We start from the raw sequence: 21701 nt of genomic DNA on the forward strand, positions 1-21701 counted from the left end.
GTTGGAATTGTGAGGGGAAAAGTTGTGATATAAAGAAGTCATAATGAGACATATCAAGATATACACAAGCCACAAATATTTGTGAAACACAGAAATTTGTGAAAAAGTGAAAAAGTCACAACTGTGAGATCTAGTCACATTGCGAGATAATCACATTGTTAGACAAATTCAGCCACAAGAACTAAAGTTGCAAATGTAAGATTTAAAGTTTCTGAGACGAAAATTCACAATTATGAGTTATCTCGAGGTGGAGAAGTAAATCCAAGTTTGGAGAAGATCTTAGATCTGGGACGTGGCTCTGCTGAGAGAACTGCTGACTGGACCCCTATAAGTACACTCTGTTTTAGAGTTTTACCCAGAATTCAACTTCTCCTGATATACGTGGACCGGACCCCTGACCCAAAACGACCTTCTCTGCTGTGGAGAAGCTACAATGGCCCATCCGCAAATTACTTATCTGGAAATCACAGCCTTACACAAAACAAACCGTTCCGAAACAGTGACAGTGAATAGAGACCGCCATTGTTTGTGTTCCACCTCTCCATCAGCTCAGCTCTTCCTCTTCCCACTGAGAGCTGAGACACACGGAGAGAGAGCAAACACGAGGCTCCTGACTCTCCCGTATGTGTGATGAATATTTTATAAGAATGATAAGATCATGCTACGTTGCATCAGAGCGGGAGGAATGTGATGGGAGGAAATGTCACGGGAAATGCTGGGGAGGAGTTCAGCACCTCCCTGATGACTGTTGAGAAAAAAGAAGGTGAAAAAAGCATTTCCTCTCTTATTCAACATGTCATCTCTCAAGAGTTAATGAAAACAACTTGAATAGAGTGATGGGAGTGATGATGGAGCCGGGAGCAATGGTGTGTTAGACCTCATTAACTGAGGTTCTCTCTTTCATTTCTCCCTCCCTGCGTTCCCCGATCTCTCCTTCTACACTGAGCTCTCTCCAGGTATTGGTTTCCCTGCATTAGCCTGCTCCCCTGCACACAGGGCAGGTCTGCACCCCAGCCACAGCCCCTGAGGTCTCCAGGACAAAGGCAATTGAAACCATGTGAGATGAAGCAAGTTTTGCAAATTAGTTAAATGTGAGACCACAATGACAAAATCTAGGGAAAATGTAGGTTCTCAGGTCCCCACCTTAACATAAACACAAAACATGCATAAATGAATACACTGAATGTGGTGTTTAGATTTCTTGACATTCGACCACACAAAAGGAGTTTTGTAGTAAGTTTCCTCCCACTTTTTACAACATTATGACATTATCCAGAAGTTAAAACTGAATTTTGAAGGTGAGGAATCGTACATTCTGAGTGAGGATTTTGGTGGTCTAGGCAAGACATTATAGAGATGTACAAAAAAAAAAAAAAAAACATTTTGTGATAGTACTGTATAAATATTGCTCAAACACACATTTATACATATCAAACCATTGTATGGCAATTATGGCATGTTTATGATATTTTTTGAAAGAAATTAATTATTCAGCAAGGACACTGTAATGAGAAAAACTTCCTAATCATCGGGAAGAAAGAGGCGGGAACCGGTGCACAAAATGAAACTTTAATATTCAAAATAAATACAAAGCAGTGCACCAGCCCCTCACGGACGACTGGTGCGCACAAAATAAAAAGCAAACATAAAATAATGGCCCAGGCCTGGTCCTCTCTCGTCCTTCACTATAGTCGCTCCAGTTTTATATCCTTCCATCTCCTACGTGGGACTCGATACCGGCGGTGGGGCACAGGTGTAGCTCATCTCCAATCACTACACCTGGCCTCACTCCTCGTTCCCACGCCTCTCGGCCCCGCCCACTCGCCACAGACACATTAAATTGATAACAAATGATAGTTGACATTGTTACAGTTTTCTTCATTTCAAATAATGCTGTTCATTTGAACATTCTATTTATCAAAGAAAACAGTGTAATGTAAATTCTTTACTCTTTTTTTTATCAAGTAACTGCAGTCTCGTGAGCATTAAGACTTCTTTCAAAAACGAGTACCATAACAAAATCCCCATCCACAAATTAAGTAATGTGTATGTGTAAAACATAATATACAGTGTATGCGACCGATATGTGTAGTGAATGAAAAAAAAAAATTTGATCTCAAATCATCTTTGAACCAAAGATGCCGTTCAAACTCACTGTAAATTCTGACAGTATCCTATTGTCTTTAACTCTCCATCAAACTGCCCTCACATGATCTCTGACCTTGCTCAAAACTCCCAGTATGACCACACTTTCTCTGTGCTAAACCACAGGCTGAAAACATGCAACATTTCTGGTATTGGTTGAGCAGGTTGCACTTGAAATTAAAATGTAATGTATTAAAATGCTAGCGCCGTTTTCCCTATCTTGCCTGTACTTCTAGTGGAAGAAATCCATCCAAGCTAAGGATGACATAATAAGCTGTGAGATTCACTTGTTACAGCAACTCACTATGTCCCAGGCACATACTTGTTTTGTGAACACATACTGTAACCACTGCCCTAGCGGCATTCAGGGATAAATACATGCTCACAAGTTTGTTTATTTGTTTTGTCACTCCAAAACCATGGAGCTGGGTCTTATATTGCTTCATCTTTAATTTCAAATGACAGACCCTACAGATCTTTCTCACTCTCAGAGCTTATAACACTGAGACAGCTCCAGTTTGACTAATCATTTAGTGAGCAATGAGCTCAACTGTTCCATGACACAGGCCAATTTCACATCTCCAACATGGCCACCTTTAAACTCCAATTCAGAGTGATGCAAAGCTCAGCCTGGCTCTTCTACGTCAGCCTAAGAGCCGGCTTGGGCTGAACACATTTACTTTTAACCCTCTCACATCAGGAATGTCATTATAGTCATACATACTGTATGGAAGACTAATGGCAACTTATTCTGGGGTCTGAAATTGACAGCTTTGGTTTCAGGGGGATATCGTTTCTGCTAGCCACCCCAAAGACCGCAGCACAGATAAGGCCAGGTTTGAGTTCACACACTGTGCAAAACAGTCATTAAATTGTGTAATCCATTTACATCAACAGCTCAAGATGTTTTACATTTCCTTTTTGAGGTGGTGAAATACTGGATAACCACAGATCTTATGTGGCTTACATGTAACTGTTCTTTAAAATGGACTACAGGGAAAAGTGTTTGTGTCAACACATTTTTAGATTGCTCAGAACAGAAAAAAAGCTGCCTGTGGTTTGATGGGTTGCATTCAGTATGGTAAGGTAGTTTTATTAGGAGATCCAGAGAGCAGGACATTGTATAAGAATGACAGAAAGACGAATTTACCTGAATTGCAATTCAGAGAAATTCAACATGGGTAATGCATTCTGGGAAATGTAGTGTTATTTTATCCTGCTCCACAATTGTTGTGTGATAGACACAAATTTCTATATGTGGCAATTCAATACTACAAACCTTCCAATCTATCTTTCCATCTGTCCATCTTTAAACCCTGATCAAGTTTCAAACAAGGCTTTGTCAAGTCAACATTTAAAGTTTGTCTTAAAAACATTGATTTTCCAATTCAAAAGAAACTCCATTGAATCTTTGAATTACTGCTTCCTTGCATCCAAATTCCAGTTCTGCATCCTGCTTGCTACTTCATTTTAAATTTAATCAAATTCATGAATTAAATTGTGAATTAAAAAAGGCATTCTAAATTTAGTTCTGAATGCTTCACAACCCTGCTCGAAAGGTTCAAGAACTCAATGTTTACAAAAAAGTGATCCTCAAAAGCCAGAACTATTACATGTTTAGAGAGGTAATAAACACTTGAAAACATAAAACAGCCTTCAGAAACTTCAGAGGCAATGTTTATTTTCTGAATGAGTGTTACTGTCCTTCCAAGGCCATCACTCTGTTGCTGTTACTGAAATCCTCCAGCCTTCTGACACTATGTTATTTTGCATAATGGGTGCTCATGAGCACCCTTCTAAAAACACAGGCCCTCAGACTGCTAAATGTGACACGGGCAGAAGAGTGCGATGCATGGTGGAAGCTCCGTGAGGGGAAGGGAGGGTGAAGAAGATAAAAAGTCCTTCTGTATAAACAGCAGTTTGCAATTACAGACTGCAGATAGGAGAAGCTGGAAGAGATAAAAGTGGCAGGATTCGAGCAGTTCAATTCCCCACAGATCAGTCTGAATGCACCTCCACACGCAGAGCGCACGCACGAAACAGACGTCTTCCTGAACCAGAACTAAACCACTGTCCAGATGACTTGGGGAATTATTTTTATGCCGACAAGTCAATCAAATTCCCCAAAGGGGAATTTCAAAAATGATGATGGTTTGTATTAGTGGTAAACTATTATCACAACTACTGTACTTTTTCAGTATTAGTCCATATGTCAACATCTGAATCAATATAACACCTTAAGACACTGAGGTCTAAAGACAGGAATCCTTTTCTTTTAATGCAATTTCAAACTCAAATGTCAAACCAAACATCTAAAACCTCCTAATGCTTGCCAGCACTGCTCTGGAATGGCCATTAAAATCTGTGCAGGAGTTTGGAAGGAATTATATGCTTTTATGTTTTCATTTTTTTCCAAATGTGTATCTTTATCCAGAGGTGAATAATTCCATGTTTACTTCATCATTTGTTTGTCCCGACCAAATAAGACACAAAAAAACAAATAAAATGGGTTTAGTGTGTTTGTTTCGAATATCCCTGAAAGAAAGACCTCTTTTAAAAAAAGCTAGGGGATGGTGGATGGAGAGCGAGAATTTCTCTTGGCGCGGTGCCTTGTGCTGCAATGTCTCTCTCTACCTCTCTGCATCTTGGATTTGACCCATTTCCTCCAAGTCAAAAGAAACATTCGAGGTGCCACTGAAAGATGACCCTCTCCACTGAAGCACAAAATCAACTGATAGTAAAACCCTTCGCTAACCAGCTGGCAGGGTATCAGAGAGCGAAATGCTGTGAAATTAGGATATCTCTCGAATGAATTGCCTTAAGAATTCAAGCAGTATCTATTCTTAAAAAGACAATTATGCTTGACATTTTATACACTGCATGCTCTTCCTGACTTAGAAAGATTCAGTGACCGTACACACCATCAGTGGAAAAAGGACATTACAGCATCAATATCTAGTGTCGGAATGGAAGAACCACCTGTGGTCAGTAACACTGGAGTGGATGAGGTCTGCATGGTAATATGATTGTGGTAAAAATGAAGAAAGAACACTCATCCACCCTAGAACAGCTGCTGTGCTTAAGTCAGAAAACAGAACAACACCTGTTCTTGAACATCTTTGACCAGAGGAAATATTCACTGAACATAACCTGTACACCATACAGCTCAGTGAAACTATATATAAATATGTGTGGGGTATACACTAAGGAAATGTCTTTGTATGCAGGGGTGAATAATAATGCATAATGCCTTGAAAACTTCAATTAAATTCCTGAAATTTTATTGAATTTATATTATGGTAGTAAATTAAAAAAAAAAAAAATCAGTGAATAAGAGCAATTTCGTGCAGAAGTGTTATTCTATTTGTATTTTTACATAATACATTTGTAGGTAATATTTTAAATAAGGAATATTTTGATTCATTCATTACTAGAAAAGTGTGTAATTTTAAATGAGCTGACATCATAATTTAGACAAAGAAGCAGACTTCACTGAAATGTGTTTTAATTCAATAAAATGAAAAAAGCAAATCAATTAAAAGCGAACCAGTTTGATATGAATGACAGAAAGTTCAACTGAAAAAGGAATAGGAATGACAGGAAGTGGAATTAACTGAATATTTGTCTTGACAATTGTTATGCTCTTGTTAAAAATGACAACAATATCAACCCAGTCTCACGCGAAAACAAGTATTTTACAAGGTGGCAATTTCGTATGAATTTATGCAATGTGAATCATTCAACCACGTGATTTAAAAAAAAAAAAAAAAAAACATCATGATCCGCCCCAAATCCCAACCCTAAACATAACTGTCACTGGGGCATCAGCAGATCATACGAAAACGTACAAATGTGGTCATATGAAAATACATGAATTTGCCATTGACTGTGTTGGTTATTTGCATTTCTTTGAATTCCAATTTATTTTTAGTCTCATTTCTTACAGTCAAAATCCAATTCTGCATCATGTTTGCAACCTCATCTGAAATTCTAAATTAGGAACTGAATTGGAATTTAAAAACGCATTTTTTTGCCCAATCCCAATATCCTGTAGAGTAGACCTTTGTCCAAGCTATTTTGGTTTCTCATCACGATACCTCATCTAACTTAAAGACCAAGACAATGACGCTTAAGGAGGAAGTGCAAGAACTGTTCATGCCTGAAAGCAGCAATTACTCACTCTTGACTCACTTGTTATCGTTTTCTTTATCTTTACCTCACTCCCTCTTTTTCCCTCTTTACCCCGGTGTGACTCCAGCCAACAGATCTCCAGAGAGCAAGCCCGTCTTGCCCACAATACCCCCAGCTCCAGCTCACAGCCAGACCGGAACTGCAGGGCATCCGTCTGCCAGCTAATGGCCTCTAATTTAGTTTTAATAGAGAATGCAATGAACAAGCAGGAGAAGAGGAGGAGGAGGACGAGAGAGAAAGAGAGAGAGAGAAAATAAACACAAGCAATAGGAAGGGGAAAAGGGCAATTTCAGTTGAAAAATATTAATGTAATCAAGGCAAATTAGTAGGTTTGGGATAACATTCCTAAGGTGCAGACTGTTTATGTTCTGGGGGAGAGGTGGAAAGTGTGGTGGGTTGAGGCAGAGGGGAGTCCTGTCTATCACACGTGTAACAACCCACAAGCAACATGTAAACATGCGCTTGTACACATATAATCATGTGGATGCCATTGAGCTGTCGTACACCCTCGACACCCTCTGACTGTCATCTCTGATGAGGATTAAACTGCTTAAAAAAAACAAAAACAAGTCCTGCACAAATTATATTAGTGTACTGAAGACATGTGGGAAATATAAGAGGGTGTTACACAACTATGATTTTGAAAAGACTGAATGAAGGATGCTGAGGAAAGAGAACAGAGGATATTGTCAAAACATTGGAGGATGGATGGGAGGATGTCTTTTTTTCAAGAATTAAGATGAAACTGCTAGTAAGTGAAAAGATTGAGGGAAAGGATCTATAGAGAGTTGCGATAGGAATTGAATAGGATTTGTGGGAGCTGTCATTGAGTTGACAGAGTGTGTTGATGTCCTGGTTTCTTATGCGGGCTGTGTCTCTTCTGTTTTCCTCCTTGTTAGACACGCTTGAGTGAAAGGAGGCTGACCCTGGGGAAAGGGAGAGAGAGAACGAAAGAAAGAGAGAACTCATGCTGAGTACTACTACTGAATACACTGCGCTGGGATACAGCATGGAAACTCATTAGAGGCTCTAAATACAAACACACACACACACACACACACATCATTCTATGAAAAGAGTATAATTTGTGACTACAACATTTTCTGAAGTGGACCAAACACAAAAATCTTCTAAGCGTTTTGTGATCTTATATATTATTTAAAGTTTAAATGAAATAAAATGTAATATAAACTTATTGTGCCACTTATTCTGTGGTAATTTCAAGCAAGTTTTCTCTATGAAAACTAAAAAATATTAGGATATAATCAGGCAATACCCAAACAATCAATGACATTTATGTTATTACAAAGTTGAACTCAGATACATTTTTCATATTGACATATTATATTATATTATATTATATTATGTATTTAAGTATTTAAATTAAACACAATATTCATGTAGAACAGAAAGAATATGATGATTAATGATCCATAATCTATCATCTTTTTTAAATAAGGTATATGACAACTAAAGAAACTTTAAAAAAAAAAAGTTAAAGCATGAAAAAAAAGTTAAATCTGTCAGACTCATTTAGTTTAAAAGGATAGTCAACTTTCACTTTAAACCACATGATAAGTACATCATTGGAGTTTTCAGAGGAGACAACTCCTAACATTGTTTCATAATTCATTTTTTTCTTCCTGCTAGACTCAGTTTTATTCAAGCATAACACATCCACTCCGTCACACATAACAGAAGAATGAAGAAAGAAATTACTTTAAATATCTGTCAGTTTTCTAAAGTGTAAAAACCTGGTTTCAAAACCCTGACTCACATTCACTCTCTTCTCGACTGCTTCTTAATAAATAGTAGATACATATGCAAATTTGAACTTGTGTCTCCATCCACATCCCAGTAACACTCTATACCCTTGTGGTTGGAAGTTACTTTTGTGGCTAGCTAGCATGCACAGTAACAAACACGCTCACACACAATCAGACATTTTAACATTCTACCAACAGGTCCTCCATGCATCTGTCATGGTTGTGAGCTGATTTACTGATGTATGTTTGCTGGGGCTAACATTTAAAAACTGCACTCCCATGTGGAGGAAAGAGTCTCTGAGGTGTTGAGACAGTCTGACACGGGGGAAAAGTTGGTCAAATACATGTGAAACGATGCTCAGGAGAGCCCAGTGTGCAAACATGACTGCTTACAGACTTGGATCCTCACAGCTGGGGCTTTATCCCACTCACTCTACTCAAATACACCACTGCGTACTACACAGAATTATATTTCAGAGGATATATGGCTTTATGTTTGCTCTTGAGGAACATTGGTGGATGGTCTAATTTTTAATTCATTTTTGGACATTCTAATGTAAAAAGTAACTTAAAAATATCTGCCACAAAAATACAAAAAGACAATATTATTAAAAACAAAATTTATATTTATTAAAGCCAACTTGCATGGCTTAATATTTTGGTAATACATAATTAAATTATGCTAAAAAAAGAGAAAGCAATCAAGCTGAACTGAAAGTCACAGAGTTCCCACTAGTGGCGAAATTCAGTATAACATGACAAATGAGGGACAAGGGAGAAATTTAAAATGTGTTTCTCCAAGCCAAAATCTTGACTGTATTAGGGAGAAATATCCAGCATCAACACAGTCTAAATGTTGCACAATGTTCTGTGTCTATCAATAGGTATATCTTAGGGATATATAAACGAAGATGATGTAATGTAATAGAGTCACATAAAAATACAAGGGTCGTTCATTGTCTGTGAATAATGACCAGGATGGCTGCGGCTGGTTTGGATGAAATTGAAGACAGATGTTCTTGTGAAAACATTTCTTGGGTGGTGTAATTTAGGTCACCCTAGACGAAGGTGGGGTGGAGTGCAGGGTCAGTAAAAACAAAAGTCACAGTGAGCATGATCATATTGTATACTTTCCAGGACCTTGCTGTTCTTGATGCTTTATAAAATGGCGAATTAATATATTACCCAATGGTTATGCCAAAATACATATGAAACTGCCTATATCAGATACTTTTGGTTTCAAATACCTGTAAAAAAACAATGACACAAGAACACACTGAACACTGAACATATGTTCCTGGTGACCTGTGTTCTATAACATTCTAGAATGAAAGTATGTCACTTATAATGACAACAACAATCCATCTGGTTAATCCGTCCAATTATCCAATTAGCATTGCTCCTTGCTTTGTTTATAGTAATCTGATCTCTCCTGAGAATCAATAAATGTGTTAAACATCACATTAAACACACATTTCAACACCTCCTCATCTGGAACTTATAACAGTGTTGTTCTCTGAAATGACCCCACATACGCTTAAAGATAATTCACTCTCTACCTAAAGAACCTCAACCTATAAAATATGTCACACATACGGTTTGTAACAAGTTCCTATTTTTAAAAAAGGGGTCCAGTTAAGTGTATTAAAATACTGATAATATCTCTATATTACCTTAAAGCTTCCTACAAAGAAAAAAATGTAAAAAACATTTAACTTAGAAAAAACTAAAACACAATAAAAGTATAATAGTTAATACCAATAACTGGGACTTCATACAGGCACAGAGAGAGCAAGTTTGCAGTGTTAAATGAAAGTCATGAAACTGGTACGCTGAATGTCATAGTTGACTACTCTGAATCAAGTCTTCCAGAGAGATGCAAAATAATAAAATAAAATAAAATACTCCAATAATGTAATTTTTGTTTTAACTATGATAAAATAATATATTATGAAATATAACATTAACAATTATGAATCCTGATAATAAATAATTCGGGTCCACACTATGCATACATTTTTATAGTGAACTTTTGTTTGCATTACCACTATTCACCTCAAGAGGACGCCATTTACATGCAGTTGTTGATGAGAGTTTTCACAGTGGCTTGTTAATAAACTTGCTTAGCATGAACTTGCTGGAAACACCAACAGTTAACAACCATTAACCAGTAACACATATTAATATAGAATTATGAACGAAACAGCTTCTGTGCTTACTACTTTACATAACGTCGTCACCACTACACAACTGATCCTTTCAATGATTATTTCCCTCATGGAGGAAAAGTCATTAAGTGCTTCGACACACAAACACGCTAAATAAATAAATAAAGTATCACAGCGTGCTGTGTTTGCAAGAATGAGTTCTGCAATAATTTATTTCCCCTTTGTAAAGACCCCCGCTTTGTAGATTTGTCCTTCCCTTAAAGAAAGTGGCTGTTGTTCAACATCTTTCAGACAATGAAACATGACACTCCTGAGGTCTCATGATAGTCTGCAGAGTGCATTTTATTTGGCACATAAAAGCAGAAAATCTAATGGAATACGCAAAGAGAAATAGCACAGTCTGTTCGGTGCACACCGCATATCAATACTCATTAAATGAAACCCATGTAGGCTACGTGTTGCCAGTGCCACACATGCTAACAAAATTATGTATATAACTCTAAATAATTGGAGTACAGCAGTTGGTGTGTGCATGGTGGTTTTACTTAGAAAAAGAAAGTATGTTGAAACATGCTGAAACATGGTTTGGCCTTACATACTTGGAGTTCAATTCACTCTGAAGGGTGCATGAAGCATACTGCTTTTCAATAGCAATTTAGCATTAGCAAAAACAGCCTCAATTCTCGGATTTCCAAAAATTACCTGCTCCATTACAACAAAAAATGTACTCAAAGACTCCCAATTGCCAATAAATGAGTATTTTCAATGCAAAAGTCCTTGAAGATTTGGTTTGAATGGATTGATAGCTACAACTACCAATGCTAGTAGTACAACCAATTCTGCAAGACCTCAGGTCTCATAAAAAAAGGCCTTTTCCTGAAACATTACATATGAAACTCAACACGCTACATGTTCGCCTGCTGCGGCTTACAGAGAGCAGTCCAGAGAGACCTACATGGAGTATATGCTCTCTTGAAGGAAGCAAACCTCCTGCAATTTGTTACTCCCTACACTATTCCATCTGGCTTACCTCAGTCTAGTGCAATTTACATCTAGAACCCATTTCATTTGTTAGTTGAATAAAAAAAAAAAAAATCATTTTGTACATCAAAATCTCTCAAAATGCTTTCTGGAGTGTATCCGCTATCGAGAAATATATTAGTCAGCATGCTTCCCGCATCTTGGCTTCACTGCCTTTCCCACACCTTTGCTACTGGAATTCCCAAACGGCATCTAACGTAAATGTCTCATTCTGCAGGTTCCGGAGAAGCCTGGCACGAAGCAGAAGAGCAATGCAACGCAGCAATGTGCATGATTGAAAGGCTTCCGAGAATTCTCTGGCTGTGCAAAGCCACTTACAGGAGATTCATAATGGATTTAGCAGGACAGGTACACAAAGCTCTTGTGGCCACAAACCGGATCTGTGAAGAGTTCACTGTTGACATCTGGAATGTCTTTCCTCCCTTGCTTTTCCTTTTGATTGAGTCACATCAGCAGCCAAAATAGCATGTTTCTATGGCTTCATTTTCTCTTTGACTGCATTTGCTCTGTGATCAAAAAGCAAAGGATTAGTTAAATGGACAATTAGAAATTGACAAAAGACCTTTATGATATTCTACTATTCGGTCTGCTTAAAGTATAGAAAATAAATGTCCTTTACATAAACACAATTAACACCAGAAACTATGAAATTTGTTTTACTGATCTTTGAACTTTCAGTGCCAGTACAAACCACACCAGTTATACTTGTTTAAACATTATTCTTTTACTTCACTGAGTAACTGTTTAAATAGAAAGTCTGACTTTGGCCATCATGGACAAAGACAAAGTACATCAAATGCTTAGCAGATCCTCTGGAAACCATCCTCAAATGACTAAGGCAATTGTCGGAAACTTGCAGATGTTCCCTATTGACTCCCACAACAGAGGCATTGAATACCACGAAAAACAGATCATGAGTAATGCGCTTTGCAAAGAGACAAATTTTTACTAAATCAACCAATCAACCAAAAAAGGCACTTAAGGTCTAAAACATATGCTGCTGAGAAATCAAGTGTGTCCATAAAAATACAGGATGTCAATCTATCGCCAAAAAAAAAAAAAAAAAAAATTGTGTGTGCACATTTACATGCAAGAGTGTGGACACAAAAGAGTATAAAAATAGGACAGAGATCTAAGTTTAGGGTGTTTGTTCACGTATTTGCGTATGTGTGAGTGTGCATGTCATGTAAACTGTGGCAGGCCTGGTTTTACCGGAGGTGTTCTCCACGGCTGTTCCCTTTTGGCTTGTTGAGTATGTGGAGGCCTGATCCTGAGAACTCTCTGGAGAGCAGTTTGGACATCATTTTCAAAGCCCCGTGCTGCACAGCAAGGAAGTCCTGCCCTTGGATGTTTGGGACAGGACAGAATCCACAGGAAGGTATTCCACGAACATCCTACGCAGGAGTCTTGACTCTTCCCGGCAAACTCAGAGACAGCTCCTTAAGAACAGTAAAGTTCAAGCAATGTTTATGGAAAACAATGTTGCAATGTTCGGAGACTTAACTCTGTTACAAAATATAATAATCTTCCTACCCAGGAAGCATTTTAGGGCACTGCAGGTACACTCCCCACATCTGTTTCAAAAGGGCATCTTAAATCATTTAAGCCAAATTCCACTTCTTTTATGTTTTATGTCAGTTGGCAAACCAATTTTAGCCAATCTCCAAGGTAGCAGAGACCTTTGTCAGGATAGACGCCATATTAAAATGTAACACATTGGAAGACTGCAACAAGGTCAGTGGATTGTTACAACTGCCCCCAAACACAAGGGGTTGAACATGTAGTTTTGGGAATTTCATTTCTGATCTGAGAAATGCTCCAAAGTGACTGAAAAAAAACTGAAAATAGTCCCAACACGCTTGCATTCTGACAGAGCTCCGAAGCATAACATGGTCTTTCTAAACCAATAGAGGGCAGCATTATTTAGTTTTTCCTTCAACTCAAAACTAAAAAAATCTCAATCACTAGTCCAGTATAATGTATATATTATATTATACTATCTATCTATCTATCTATCTATCTATCTATCTATCTATCTATCTATCTATCTATCTATCTATCTATCTATCTATCTATCTATCTATCTATCTATCTATCTATCTATCTATCTATCTATCTATACTTCCTTCCATCCATCCATCCATCCATCCAACCATCCACACACACACACACACACACACACACACATATATGTGTGTGTGTGCGTGTGTGTGTGTGTAGATAGCTGGACAAATGACTGAAAAGTTTTTGCATTTGGAAAAAATATTTATGGTAAAAATAGAGGTGGTCACTTTAGATGATTACATTTGCAATTGTTTTATGGAGAATGTATTTCAAATTTTACTTTCAGTCTTTTCACTTGATGGTCATCTCAGTTCAAACAAATGTTCACCACCGTGTGTGTGTGTGTGTGTGTGTGTGTGTGTGTGCGTGTGTGTGTGTGTGTGTGTGTGTGTGTGTGTGTGTGTGTGTGTGTGTGCGTGTGTGAGAGTGTGTCTCGCAGTTTGGCGGAAGCAGTAAATGAAGTGTACAGCAGCAGGGTCTGAATCTCTTCTGTTCTCCCACAGCTCTCTGACCCGAGTCTGGCCTGGGCCGATGATCCATTAGGACTCTCTTTCATCCTTCTTATTCTCTCCGGTGTCATGAAGATGGATCAAATGAAAACACAAAAACACCCTCTTTGCCCCCAACCTGCCCTGTCTGACTGACGGAAACAGGTTTAAGCAGCGGTGACTACTTCAAGACCCAAAATGTGCGTGGACTAACACACACAAAGAAGAAAAAACAAAAACGTAAAACTCTCACACACAGATGGTCCCGTCTAAACCCAAATGCTGTCAATGCAATAACCCCAGCCCCCTGTGGTCATGGTAGGGCCCAGATTGCCAGTAAAGAGGTGGATGCTTCATGGCTCAGCTATTTGCAGGGTAAAGGGAAAGGATTGCAGTCTTACCTCAGAGCCTTTAAACATTACGCTGCTTCAGTCGAGGTGAAGTCTGTGCTGTTCACGAAGGTCAGGATCACACAGAGGACAAAGTGAAGCAATAATAAAAAATGCAACTAAACATGTTTGCTTTCCATCACTTGTTATAAAGCCTGAGAAGAGAGAGAAAACGAGAGATTCCAACCACAACCACTTTGAAATGTCAAGTGAAATCTGCTCAATAGAGTATGTGCCAGAACAAACACATGGCCAGGATACAGGAGAAATGACTTCATATTTGGATGATACACTGCTTGCCTGATTGCAAACAATGTGAAATATAGAAGGGACTTCTTTATCAGTGTTCATTTATATGAAACAAAGCTTGCCATTGTTAAAAATCTATATTTCTGACAACAGTTTTTTTTTCCAAACTGAAACTTGAATATAAAAATGATCTCTGAATCACAAATGAGAATTGCTGTCTTTAAAGTGTAAGTTATGTTCACACTGATAGCATTTATAATATAATATAATATAATATAATATAATATAATATAATATAATATAATATAATATAATATAATATAATATAATATAATATAATATAATATACATTAATGGTTGAAAGACTGGGGTCAGTAAATAATTTTTCTTTAACTATTTTAAAGAAATTATTAATATCTCTCTGTGGGTAAGTTGATTTAAAAGAAAACAACAAATACTATAGGAAAGAATCTATAATATGACAAAATATTTCTATTTCAAATACATGCTATTCTTTTGAACTTTCCATTTAAAGAATCCTAAAAATTGTACCCCCCCCCCCAAAAAAAAAAAAAAAAAAAACGTTTCTTGAGAACCAAATCAGCACATTAGAATGATTTCTGAAGCTAAAGACTTTTGCCTCATGTATTCTCAGGAATAAAATACATAGTATTAAAATAGAAAACTATAACAGAATGGAATATCTAATAATATTTTACAGTTTTAATATTTATTGTATTTTTGTTCAAATAAAATCAGCCTTGGTAAAGCATGAGACTTTTTTCAAAGTAAAAAAAAAAATAAAATAAAAAATTACTCAAACTATTGAACATGATCATCATTTACTAAAAAAATATCATGTAGCCCTGTTTACACATTTTTCATTCAGCATTTTTATTCAGCCATGCTCTAAATAACTTCAAATTATTCTGATAATTAAGATGCTAATGAGTTTACACACTAATTTGGTGTGAATGACAGCATGTTTGTGTGTTTGTTGTACTAGTGCTTCTGCGCGCGAGAGGTGTGCAAGAAAGCACTCCTTAAGTCGGGCCTTTTCACCAGCAGTGTGAGAGAAGCCCCAGGCTGTGTCCACAGCCAATACACATATCCTTAACACAGACTATAGAGCACTAGGATAGAGCACGAACCATACTGAGCGGGGTACAAATTCCCATTAAAAATGTGAATTGCATAAAAAAGCAGAAGAGTGAATTTGGGGGTTTTGGGATAAAAGAGCAAAAAAAAAAAAGAGATCTGGTCAACGTTCCTTTGTGGGTGTTCATTTGATATTTTACAGACAAAGCCAGCACCTGGAAATCCCATTGTATGTGCATATAAAATCCCCCATGATTAATAGTATATGAGGCAGGGCTGAGTTGGGGAGTACCAACATGTGGACCGCAGGACTCCTCCTCTGCAAGCTCACATTACACTCCATAAACTTGCTACTCTTTCCCACCTAAGCGTTTAAAAAGGAGGAGGGATCGCTTGTCAGGAATGTCTCAGAACTGTGAAAAGAGCGTGTGGAGCTGAGAGTGGATGTAGTGGGTCAGGCTGAAAGCTGAATGAGAGAGTGTGTGAACTGATGTTTTACACCCGACTAACGGAAAGGCCACTGCTGGAAGGTGTCTGCTTTCAAACATCTGCTTATTGATTTGGAAAGGTGGACTTTGAGGCTTTGATGTGCACATGCTGAAGTGGATATTTCCCTCGTTGACTTGCACCAGACCCAAAAAGCTGCATCTGTGAGGACGTCTACTCTGTGCTGTGTGCTCTTCAGCATGGATCAGCCAGCCAGCAGTTGCATGCGGAGTCCTCACATGGGCAGTGCTCTGTGGGGCTGTGTCAGGAGCCCCCATTCAGGAGGGTCCGGAGCCGGGCTGCAGCCCTACCAGCAGGCCCCATTTGCCCTGCACCAAAAGCATGATTTCCTGGCCTACACAGACTTCTCCAGCTCCTGCCTGGTGCCGGCCCCACACGCTTACCCTCGCGAGGACAGACTGTATGCAGAGGCACACAGCGGGTACCAGAGAACGGAGTGGCAGTTCTCTCCTTGTGAACCCAGAGGCAGAGGGCAGGAGCCGTGCCAGGGGGCAGCAGAAGCGGTGGGAGCTGACTTGGACAGTGCAGGTGGAGACAGGCTGCCTGGAGCAGTCACAGCATGTCTAGAGGGAGAATACTCACCTCAGAGCGTGCCAGCGGTTGACACAGAGAAAAAAGGCTCCAAGCGGAAAAGAGAAATCACAGGTGAGTAATATAGGCAAGAGTGAATGAGATATGAGGCAATGGCTGGAGTTATTTACTCTGAATCATATGAACCATCTCATTTTTTGCCTGTTCAGAAGTTGTAGCACATTATGTAAAACATTAAACATTTAAAATCAGTGTAAGGGTTATTTGCGACAATATATCTGGTTTTACACATTATTGTGATCAGTATTTATTTAAAAATTGATAAACAACACTGGTACCCACTGACTTTCATTGTACATGCAAAAAACTTTTTTTTTTAAAGCTATGACCTTTTGTGATTAGCAGAATAAAGAAATATATGCATCTTTGGGACAACATGAGGATGAGTAAACGATGACGATCTGGGTTGAACTTCGTCTCTTTAAGGATATAATAGATTTTGCTACAGATATTCTATTTAAAACTCCTCATAGCAGGCATGTAGATGAAGGATGACCCATAACACATTATTTTGTGCACATTATTCTGCAGTTGTTTCCTTCAATTGTTGAAGGCTCTTAGGTAAAGTTCAGCTCTATAGTGTTTGCTATTGTTTTCAAATCATCTGTTTGGCGGTTTTGACATTCAGTAACATCCGTCATACTTTCTAAACCCAGATATTTTGATTCAGACGAAGGATGTAAAAGATCTAAAATGTAAATGTCATCAAAAGAATCAGATTTTATTGGCATGGTCATGGTCATAAGTGGATAAATGTAATATAAGTCTAATAGACTTCCAACAGAACAGATGATCAGAAACTGAAACCAGTAATTTGAGTCCAGTATCAGATGTCATATTATTACAACTAATGAATAGAAGATTTTATTATAATTATTATTAAAATTACCTTTATGGCACCCCAGTAGTGTACTCTACTTTGAGTCCTACTATTTCTGGCTAATGATGTCCAGAAATTATTATTTGAGAGAAGGAAAAGTGTATCTCAGTGTTTGTGGCACATCTGGTGTATTAATTTAATCTCTAAACCTTTCTGTGGAAACTGAGAAAGCATTTCTGGAATCAGGGAAAATTTCTCAAAGATAAATACATTTCCCCTTTAGTGCTTTGTATAGCATTGGCCAAAACAGCAAGACAGTATTCGTTATGAGTGGCATTTAAAATGATTAGCACAAATCCATCACTAGACCTATTACTACGACAATCAGTCCAGGCTTTACAATCTAATATGGGGAATAAATATACCCTTTCCTTCCCTGAGTTACCTTAATGTAACCCTACATCACTTGCGGTCCAAACAAGCCAGACCACGTCTGTAATATAACTTGCCTTCGATCCCACTTCTACATTCTTATCCATTGACATTTTCCTGTCATTAAGCAGTTACAGGATCTCCACAGAACACACTCTCCATTTGACTGGAGAGAAATTCACCATCATGAAAATATCCATCACCGGGGTCAAGGTTTAAGTGGGAATTAATATGCGGGAAGGTGTTGTAAAATGTCGGTGTAAATGATAAAACGAAGGTGTGAAAATTTTGGCAGGAATATGATAATCAAAGCTGGTAGTGATTATGTTTTCAACCAAGTGTTTTTTTTTTGTTTTTTTTTTATCTGAAATGACAAGCAGACACTCGATGATTGCATGAAATTGTAAACAGATGTGATATTCGCTCCCGAAATTAATTCTGAATCACGAAGGATGTGCTCATAATTTTTTTTCCCTCTTATGTCGCAAGTCTGCAGTTCAATTCAGTTTAGAGAAATACACTTGTCATAGAAAATAATTTAATAACATGAATTAAGACAACAGAAGCAAATCTGAGTGAAAATAAATGTTATTTAAATATACTTTATATATCATGTACTATATACAGTGTCTATGTGAATGTGATCTATGTGAATGTTCTTTTAAATATTATTAGTACATTGAATATGTGTTGAACACATTTGTAGACAGTAATTTTGACTGTTCCCTGACTGTTAACTGATGTTAATTTAATTCATTTTGACTTAATTTGGTCAAATTACTTTAGTGCCTTCTACATAAAATGCCAATCTCAACAGACACCCCACTGAGGGGAGAGGTTGCTCCCTAAATGTTTATGGGCTTTTGCTGGAGAAATTTATTGGAGTCTGTTTTTTTGGAGCACGCACATACACACAGTGCCAGGTGTTTCTCCCCCAACCTGCCACCACCTTTCCATTTATTACCCTCGGCAGTGCATTTAAATGAACAGGGCTTTAATGACGATAATAATGCGCCTTCTAAAAGGAACAGAGGCTACAGGTCGCCATATGTGAGAAAGTACTTGTCCCACTTTCCCACTCACATCTGGCAGTCCAGTCCATTTCATAGTCTGGCCAGGATCTGGCGAACACGAAGCATGAATTCTCACATTGACAAATTAAAGTCGTTTCACAGAAATTGCATCAGCTTTCTTTCAGTGCTGCCGTTTCTAATATGCGCCGTACAAAGGGTCACAGGTTGAAATAACTAATTAAACTTACACAAACTGTGTAATTTGAACGCATTTAACTCATTCAAATTTGAAAGAAAATGTTTTTCAGTGTCAGGGAATATGTAAGACACAAATTCACACTCTTATACTTCAGCTAGACCCATCCGAGCCTTTTTTCTTTTGTTAGTGGATTTAACAATGTTATGGTGCATTCCTTGCTAACTTGAGTCCTCTGTGGTCAGTTGTGGCCCCGACAACCCCCAAACTCCCAGCATGCTTTAACTAGGGTTCAAACACCCTGTGATCTGAACTGAGCTCTGTGCAAATGTGTGCCCTGTGTGGCCCACAAAACGCCTTGTAACCATGTTTTAATGCAAACAGAGTTTTAAACTTAACATGCATGTAAACACACGCCACTCCTGGAGGAGCTGAGCTTCAGTGTTGCATCAGACTTTATTATTTTTTTAACGAATAGTTGAAAATTCAGTCATCATTTACTCACCCTCATGTCATTCCAAACCTGCATGACTTTCATTTTCTGTCGAACACAAAAGAAGGTGTTTTGACTAATGTTTCAACTGTTTTCTGTTTTTGCACAATGACAGTCAATAGGGTTTAAAACTGCATTAGACCCACGTAGCCCACGAAATATATTCTTAAGTGTTCCACAGGACAAAAAAAGTCATACAGAATATTTTATATATTTTGGTAATTTATCTCTGTAAATAAACTTTATGTATGCTTTACTGCAATAGATCACAAAACTAATTCTAACTACTGTAGTCTCTTTTTTCTTTTGTATCCTCTAGATATTCATGACTCAAGCTTCAAAGCAGACTCAAACTGCAAGGCTAGAAAGGAACGGACTGCCTTTACCAAGGAGCAGCTCCGGGAGCTGGAAGCTGAGTTCACCCACCACAACTACTTGACCCGCCTGCGCCGCTACGAGATCGCTGTCAACCTTGACCTCACTGAGAGACAGGTACAACAGATACTTCAGCTCATGCTAGAGTGGTATTTTTGGCTGAAAACAGTGAAGAAACACTCATCCGTCAAGTCTAAATGAGTCTGTATGAAATATGATTGACAATTCCGAAGCAGAGCCGTCATCCCATCAATCCCTGACTTTACCCTTCAGCGATTTTCGAACGAGGCTCTTTTTTTCTTAGGCTCCGACCACACTTAGCTTGGTCCTTGATGGTTTTCCCAGGCCTGAATCCCAAGCACATGCCAGATCCCAGCACAAATCTGGGCTTCTCCCGAATCCCTTTGCAACCCTTTCTCCACTTTTTCCGATGCATCCTACATATCTTGGCTGTCTGCCACCCTTTGCTTTCAAAATGAGTGGCAGACAGATTCAGTCAAGAAGGAGCATGTAAAAATAGTGTGGGAACAGATGGTCCATGTTCCTGTGTTTCCACAGGGAGCGAGGGATGCACAGGGGTCACAGACTTGCGTTCCTCGGAGCTTAGCCGTCAAAAATAATGTCACAAATCTCTTGATTTGCTGGCTGCAGAATTATTTCAAATCACTCAAGAGAGTATGCCTTTTTTTTCTCGTAATCATTTCCAGACTGTTTTAATGCATCGTTGTTTTTATCCACAGGTGAAAGTGTGGTTTCAAAACAGACGGATGAAGTGGAAAAGAGTGAAAGGAGGACAGCCTGCATCTCCTCACGACCTTGAAGCAGATGAGATGGACTCTGCCGCGTCGCCCAGCTCCGAGTAAATCTCCAATCTAGACATTTGCTCATATTTACAAAATACCCCGGCCATACACACGATGTCCAATTTTTCACTAGTCCTTCCACATATCCCGTTACACTGCTTCATGGACAAAAGCGTCTGTGCTTCCTGTTGCTCTTTTCACTCTGATGACTTATTATCAACAGAGCTTCAACGGCTTGGAAGCCCCATCCACTTTCAGTCCACGTTTCACTTTCATTCATAAACACATCGAGTGAAATCAGAGGCCTATAAAAACCCAATCACTCACATGTAAAAACAATTTATATCAACTTTTCATGCCCTGGTTTAATAGTTTTGACCTCCAGCCATGACGGCATGATGTAGGTCTGTCACACTGTGGTGATGGTGCCTGAAGCCTGATCAGAACCACCTGTGAAGCTCCACAGAATGACTAGACGGTCGCTGGATCACGCCAAACCACTAAAGCATTGATGTCACATCTTTATTTTTACCCTAAATTGTGTTGTCAGTTTGCTCTTAGAATAAACCACTTCCCTTGTTGAACTTTTTTTGTACCTCTCTTTTTATATGAAATGAATAAAACAGATGCTGCATAAAAATGAGAAAAAAATAAATAATTTGAAAAAACTAATTGTGATTGATTTCCTTCTGATCTCATTTGAATTGTAATATGGACAATTGTACACTGACACCTGCTGGCATGGAGGCAGCATTACAACAAAAGTATTGTTGATAACATACATTTCATAAATTTAACATAATTATCGACAACAATCAATTCTGTGAGTTTAAAAACTATTGTACTGGTTTGCATTACATGAATATATTTTA

General features: G+C 38.2%; 1 protein-coding gene and 1 long non-coding RNA gene across 2 annotated transcripts; one reads left to right on the plus strand and one right to left on the minus strand.

Annotated features, from left to right (window-relative positions):
• Positions 1-10630: 10630 nt before the first annotated feature.
• LOC128025327 (uncharacterized) lies at positions 10631-14553 on the minus strand. Its single transcript, XR_008186132.1, has 3 exons — positions 14265-14553; positions 12524-12750; positions 10631-11817 (listed from the first exon to the last, which is right to left on the minus strand). It is a non-coding gene; the product is annotated as an uncharacterized LOC128025327 (long non-coding RNA).
• A 1413-nt stretch (positions 14554-15966) lies between these two features.
• On the plus strand, positions 15967-21413 carry LOC128025317 (homeobox protein MOX-1). The gene is made up of 3 exons (XM_052611555.1): positions 15967-16751; positions 19971-20143; positions 20767-21413. Exons 1-3 carry the CDS (start codon positions 16286-16288, stop codon positions 20887-20889), a joined length of 762 nt encoding a protein of 253 aa, XP_052467515.1. The 5' UTR covers positions 15967-16285; the 3' UTR covers positions 20890-21413.
• Positions 21414-21701: the final 288 nt, after the last annotated feature.

This window comes from Carassius gibelio, chromosome A12, assembly GCF_023724105.1.
Source record: "Carassius gibelio isolate Cgi1373 ecotype wild population from Czech Republic chromosome A12, carGib1.2-hapl.c, whole genome shotgun sequence".
In the NCBI taxonomy this organism is placed as follows: Eukaryota; Metazoa; Chordata; class Actinopteri; order Cypriniformes; family Cyprinidae; genus Carassius; species Carassius gibelio.